Raw genomic sequence first — 7,351 nt, 5'->3', positions numbered from 1 at the left:
AGAGTTTCAGAACTTTGGAATTCCAGAATTCGCAATCTGAGAATTCCGTAACTTCAGAATCTGAGAATCTGAGAATTTCGGGTCTTCAGAATCTGAGAATGCTAAAACTTCAAAATCTCAGAACATCGGAACTTCAAAACTTCAGGACTTCAGAATCTCAATATTTCAAGAAAGACAATGGAGAACTGTAAAATGATTTTAACAAATTTTACAATCGGATTTTAATGTCAGTCGATACTTTCCTCACTTCCAATTTTGCCCAATTTTATTTCTTAATTCTTTTTCATTTCCTTTTGTTTCTCAATATTCCTTCGTTTTTTTCCGAATTTCCGTTTTTCCCAATTTTTCTTAATTTTCCTCAATTTTCGCGATAATTTAAATTTTTCTCATTTTTAATGATTTTCTAGATTATTGATTGAAGGAAACAATCACAATTTAGATATTTCCCACAAACAACGAAAATCCCAAAAATTGGCCCTAAATGAGCTATTTTCTTTCGAAAATCGTTCGAACAGGCTATAAAACATTACTAAAACTATAAAATTGATTTTTTTTTCGATAAATTACCACAAAAATTAGAGCAAAAATGATGAAAAACGAAGGAAAACGGAGAAAAATGAGAATTGCGAAAAGATCTCAATTTCGCGAAATTTTCCCATGAAAGAGAAAACCCCGCTCGGTCACGGCCATGATGACGTCATCGCTCGCAAACTTTATTTTTAGGATTTTCTCCGTTTTCCTTCGTTTTTCATCATTTTTGCTCGAATTTTCGTGGTAACTGGTCGAAAAAAATTAATTTTATAATTTTTGCAATGTTTTATTGCCTGTTCGAACAATTTTCGAGAGAAAATAGCTCATTTTGGGCTAATTTTTGGGATTTTCGAATTTCGTTGGTAAATTGCTAATTTGTGATTGTTTCCTTTAATCAATGATATAGAAAATTGTTTAAAAAGGAGAAAAATTTAAATTACCGCGAAAATTGAGGAAAATTGAGAAAAATTGAGAAAAAGACGAAGGAATATTGAGAAACGAAGGGAATTGAAATAGAATTGAAAAAAACAAGGAATTGAGAAAATTTGGCATCGAGGAAAGTATCGGCTGGGTTTTGAACTTAAATTAAGCATTAAAAAACTGAGTTTGTAAAATTTGTCAAGTTTAGCTTATTGTCAAAAAGAACAATGTGACAATGAGAAGTGATTTCTGTCGTTCGAAATTCTCAGATACCGAAATACTGAAGTTCCAAAGTTCTGAAATTCTGAGATTCTGAAGTTCTGAAATTCTTTGATTTCAAAGTTCTGAAATTCTGAGATTCTGAAGTTCTGAAATTCTGAGATTCTTAAATTTGGAAATTCTCAGATTCTGAAGTTCCAAAATCCTCAGATTCCGAATTCTAAGAATTCTGAAGACAATGAAGAAAATTTCTGCCGTAATTATTGAAAGTTCAGAAATATTGAGATTCTGAAGTTCTGAAATTTTGAAGTTCCGAAGTTCTGAGATTCTGAGATTTTGAAGTTCTGAAATTCTGAGATTCTGAGATTCTCAGATTCTGAAGTTCCGAAATTTTCAAATTCCTAAATACTGAAATTCCAAAGTTCTGAAATTCTGAAAATTCAGAGATTTTTAAGCTCTGAAATTCAGGAATTCAGAAACTTCGTCAAAAAAATTGTACCCCCGAATCACAAACGTTGTACCCCTAAATGAAATAAGCCCCAGAATCATTGGTAGATTGTACCCTCGAATCGTTGTACCCCCGAATTTTTGTACCCACGAATTTTGTACCCCCGAATCACCAATTTCGTACCCCTAAATCAGTTGTACCTCCTTGTACCCCCGAATCATTGTACCCCCCCCCCCCCCGAATTTTTGGCCGTAAAATGTGGTCAAATAAAATAGTCTTTATGACATCCTTGGATTTAACATTGAAGAGAAAAAACAATCGATTTTACATTGAAAAAGAAATCTGTGGAAAGGAAAAAAAATGACCGGACATCCAGAATGGTCTGGTCGGCTAATTTATAGACATATGTCAAATGAAGATAACGATCCTCTGCATATCAGTATGGATAAAAAACGGTTCAAATTTTCTCAAATGACGTCCTATCTCTATTTGAGATTTGGCAGTGTTCGACTATTTTTCCCTAAAGAAATTTTTCCCTATATTTGGATTCTTGCAAAAATAATTTTGCAAAAGGTGAAACTACACATGCTATTGCAAAATTTTGCCTTCATCAATCTCGGAACTTGGCTGCCTTGGTTACCCGAAAACATCTATTTCTATTCTTTCCCTTTCATTTTCATTTCATATTCATTTGAATATTAAATATGCTCACCTTCAAATCGCTTGTCCTTCTTCTAGTTCTCTTCTCAACTGCCATTTCTGCAAAGAAGGTAAATGTTCAAAAAAATCAGGTGAGTAATCGGAACGTTTCTTTTCAGAGAGCCATCAAGACAGAAATTCAAAAAACGACAATAGATAGCGTCAAAATCTATGTGGTGGGTTTTTTTAAATTCTGGCTACATATTACGATAAAAATTGTTCAGGAGGACCATGCTTCTCGACTCCAGATGAAAATAAACAAGCGCGATGCACCTGCAAAAAATTCAGGAAAGATAGTGAGCGCAAAACCAAATAATCTCATAATTTTTTGACTCAATTTCAGGATTGCGATATCACTTACCAGACAATTACATTGAAATAACATGATGTTTGTTGAAAAAAAAACCAGGAAATAATAAACCATTTGTATTGAAGCATGAAAAAAAAACACTGAAATGAATGATTTTTACATGTGAAATCAAAATGCTAATTTTGAATAGAAACCTCGAAATTCCATCATTTTCAAATTGCACGATTTTTCAATGTTATATACTTCGCGGTCTTCCAACAGCGCGATTACATCAGATGATGTTTTTCGCAACGAATTATTGCAAAATTGTATTTTTCTTTCCCTGAAAATTCTATTCTTGAACGCGAATTTGCATTTGCACAATTCTTTGCGCGGGTTGCCATAGCAGCTTTAGGTGAATATTTTGCTGGGCAAAGAAGAAAAGAAGAAAAGAGACACTATTGCATTTACACATTTATTATAAGAATGAGGTCTATCGATAAGAGTTTAACCTTCTTCGTACTCATAGAGTCTTGTCAAAAGTTTGAAAGCAATCGATTTTCCTCATCCCGAGTGTTTGACAAGAGCCACAGAAGTGTCAGGATCCACAGTCAAGATGAATCCATCCAAAATTTTTGCGTCCTCTGGGAGAGTAACGGGAAATGTTTTTGATTACAACTTTTCCAGGAACAGTCAAAAGTCTTTGACGTTCAAAGCGTCGATTCTGGGTACCTAAGAATTTTTTGAATTCATTGCAGTTTGTAACAGCAACACCTACCCTCTCAATGACTCGATAAATTTGTCTAGCTGCTAATCTTGCCTTCAAAACTTCATTGCAAATCTGGGCGAAACTACTGGCAATAGAGGCACTGCTGATTGAAACGAATAAGACGGTGAAGATCGTTCCCACATCCAAAATTTTCTCATCGTAATAGAATATATTTTCGAACTATTTGTTCTTGTCCGTTGAATGATTGAACAGTCGTTCAGAGTTTCGCTGACAATTCCCAAAGCTCTCTCACTGATTATTTGCCTTTTATCTTGGTACTTTTTGATTCTCTGTAAACCACAAGGTTCAATTCGTAAAGCTTAAAGCAATTGTCTTACATAATCCATAAATGCTTTTTCCACAAACATTGATGGGAAGAGAAAGCATAAAAGGCGGTGCTAGTTTCCAAGGCACGTTGTATGAAACTGCGACGCCGGTGTCATAAACAACTAAGTTATAATGCAACGAACTAATTTTTTCTTTGAAAACAATTGAAAAAAAACACATTTGAGAGTGGCGTAAGACTTCCAAATCTTTAGAACTGAAAACAATTTATTGAAAATTTCACTACGTTCATTCATTTTGAAGTATTCCAACTCACTTGCGATTCAATTTTTTATATCCATAACAAATTGCCAACAATATCGAAGTTCTTTAGAGAAAAATATAAAAATATATATAAAAACTGACGCTTGAAAACACGGCGTCAAAGAAGAAAGAATATGATATTTTTTCTATTTCGTCGCATTTTTACACGATCGAAAAGAGACGCAGAGAAAGAGAGGGATTTTATTATCTCGGAGAGACCGCAAACAGCATCGTTTTTATTGCATATTCAATGAGTCACTATTGCCGATTCCGTTCTTTTCATACACCTTTCTCTTTTTTGCCTTAACGATGAGGGAAAAATGGTTGACCCATGTGGACACGACTCAGCTCGTGCAAACATAAACATCATGCTTTTTCAGCCTAGGCCTATAATTATAAACCAAATAAACTATGAAAAAATTCAAGTAAAAAGTGCTGTAATTCACAATTACCAGAAAATGTTCGTTTTTGTTGCTGAAATGTGTTTCTTAGTTAAAACAAAAATTACAATTTCCGATGTTTCCAATAGGATGCTTCCAATAGGATACATTCTGTTTTTCAGTATTTCGGGAATAGGGTTTCCAGATTAAGCCTGGTTGGGATTGTTGTCGTTCCCTTGGGACCGTTTTAGGGACAATGGGAGCGTTGTCAAAACAATGGGACCGTTGTCGCAATTCGTTGGGACCGGCGGTCCGATGATGGGACCGACGGTCCCGCTTTGGGACCGTTCGTGTCGGAAAGAGCCGACTGAACTATCTCTTAATTTAAAATGATTTGGTTTTTCATTTTTAGATAATTTTGAAAATGCAATCATAAATAACTTCTTGTTCGAACTTTCAACAAGTTCTCAACCGGTGTCCTAAAACACTTCCCTTGTAAGAAGGAGACATTTTCAAATATGTGATTCGTTTTTGCAGAAGAGCTACCAGTTTCGAAAAAACCAGGCTCGAAATCTGAGAAATTGAAAAAGCATATCAAGAAAACCTCAACACTTCACGACCGCAACCTTAGATGAAAATTTCAGGATAGGTTGGAATCGACTAGACATCACTAGAAATTTTAGAATCCACCCGCTAGTTTCAGCCGAGTTATATCAGTTTCTGTACCAAAATTCGCCTTTTCTGTGCAAAAGCAGTGTTTCCAAAGACGATTTTCACAAGTACTAGGACGTTTCAAGGCATGAAACTTGTTGTGTTATACTCAAATTTTAGAGAAATTTGATATTAAAAAATTTTTCTCAAGAAAAAAAATATTGTTCATTTTTTTGAATTTTTCACGATTTTCCAGATTTCTTCGAGAATTGAAAAACAATTTTTTGGAGAAAAAATTTGAAATATCAAATTTCATTAAAATTTGAGTAAAACACAACAAATTTCAGGATTGGAAACGTCCTAGGACTCGAGAAAGTCGTCTTTGAAAATGCTGCTTTTGCACTGAAAAGGTGATTTTTGGTACTGAAACTGACGGGCGGATTCGAAAACTTTCAGAGGTGACTAGATAGGCTATCCCTGGCATATCTTAAAAAATTCATCCAACTCTGGGTTTGTGAGGTGTTGAGGTTTCCTTGTAAGGTGATCCCATGATGATTTTTTGTATTTAATTTTTTTTTTGAAAAAAAAAACTAGAAAACTTTATGGGACCATACTATTCCGTTCCAAACTCGTGTAATTTTCTTTGAAAAACAACTTTTGAACTATTATTTCGAACTACTCTTTAATTTTTGAGTGAAAGAATTTTGATGGGTTGTGAAAGATTTTAGAATTTTTTCGGTTGTAATTACAATTTCAAATGTTCCTTTTTGATCTGAATTAGTTTTCTCGTTTTTCCAGAAAAAAAGTTAAAAACCAAAAATGACATTAAAAATTATTACGGGAAGAGGAATCAAACCTACAACCGGTTACATACAGTTCATCCCTTCTCGAAACTACACCACTCCATGCCACTCCTCTCTCTTTCCACAATTTATAATATGTAAGGAAACTGGGAGACGCGGCACTTGAAAGACCCAAATTTGAGATCAATTTGAAGCCTGACTTTTTTTTTCGAAAATGGTAGTTTTTAAGCAAAAACAGAATACTTATTTGAAAATGTCCCATTCTCAGCTTTCAAATGAAATAGGACTCATATAAAAGTTCCAGAACACAATTACAACCTTCCCTAGTGATTTGTTCAGTAGATTGCCTTGAAAGCAATTGGGCTGTCTGGTTCCCATTAGTTTTCTAAAACAAACACTGACAATTTTTTACCTCCAAAGGTGTGCCTATAAGTTCAACTCCTCAAAAGACAGAATTTCGACAAAATCTTTTTTTTTTCAGTCACTCACGACGGCGTCTCCGTTAGTTATGACTAGGAGAGAAAGATTTCGTATGGATTTCATAAATGGAATGTTCCCGGCTAACTCGTGGACGCTTGGGCTGGTCGTTGGAGCGGTGGCGGTCTTCTCTGTGATCAAAAATGATCTCACCTTTTGAAGTTTCCCTTTTTCTTCAAAACTACATCTTGCATTATAACTCCTTTGTTAAGCTGTAAACTTGTTTTCTATTTCCCAATGTTTTCTTTAAAATTGAATTTTAATGAATACTATGACTGACAATATGCTTTCTGTGAATATATAGTGAGGCAGGATAGTAGCGCCTCTTTCTTATATCTTCAAAAAGCCACTTGTCCGCAAACACTTCTTGTGACGACATCGACATAGCCTCTGCTACATGCCAAGGAGACGTTGTCAATCTATATGTGCGCCAATACATAGTCTCCAATAACGTCTCCAGTTTCCCAGGAGCATATCATGTCATCCACATTAGATACCTCTTGTATTATTGATTTTTTTCTAATTGGAAGGTCACTTGTCCCGCCTTGATCATTTCTTTATGTTGGTCACGTCTCAGTCGTTTTCCTTTCTCTCATATTTTCATACCCATTTGTCTGTCTCTCAATTCTCTGCAATCTACATGGTACGTGCTCATTGAGAAGGGCGGAAAAAAGAAGAGAACGATTGAAATGCTCATTTCTGTCACTAGTGATCTGTTTTAGTTTGGAGTCCAAGTTTTAACATTCCGGTGTTGTTAGATTTTTTATTTGTTCTTGAAAAAGGTGGAATCTCATGCTAATCGTCCTCAAACAATAACAGCAACATGTTTTTTACCAATCCGTCGTTAAAATTGATGGATGGAACACTCAGGAATTGAAACGTTACCAGTAGTCTATTTGATCATCAATTTACTTAATAAAATCACTTTTGAAATGACTTCTATTGTTTTCATGGGCATTCCGCAACAGGTGCGAATATACATAGCCTCCAACAACGTCTCCAGTTTCCCAATAGAATAACATGTCATCCACATAAGATTCCTCTTGTATTATTGATTTTTGTCATACTTGTAACGGG

The 7,351-nt window shown here is 34.8% G+C and overlaps 1 protein-coding gene across 1 annotated transcript; it reads left to right on the top strand.

Annotated features, from left to right (window-relative positions):
• Nucleotides 1–2,322: 2,322 nt before the first annotated feature.
• On the top strand, nt 2,323–6,434 carry CBG11824 (the record flags this gene model as incomplete). Its single annotated transcript, XM_002648749.1, has 4 exons — nt 2,323–2,388; nt 2,437–2,493; nt 2,542–2,613; nt 6,279–6,434. The coding sequence occupies 4 exons, from the start codon at nt 2,323–2,325 to the stop codon at nt 6,432–6,434; spliced, it is 351 nt and encodes a 116-aa protein (XP_002648795.1).
• Between the last annotated feature and the right edge of the window lie 917 nt (nt 6,435–7,351).

Source organism: Caenorhabditis briggsae (assembly GCF_000004555.2).
Source record: "Caenorhabditis briggsae complete genome, chrX, whole genome shotgun sequence".
NCBI lineage: Eukaryota > Metazoa > Nematoda > Chromadorea > Rhabditida > Rhabditidae > Caenorhabditis > Caenorhabditis briggsae.
The sequence above is the reverse complement of the archived record's forward strand: the minus strand, read 5'-3'. Positions and strand labels throughout refer to the sequence as shown.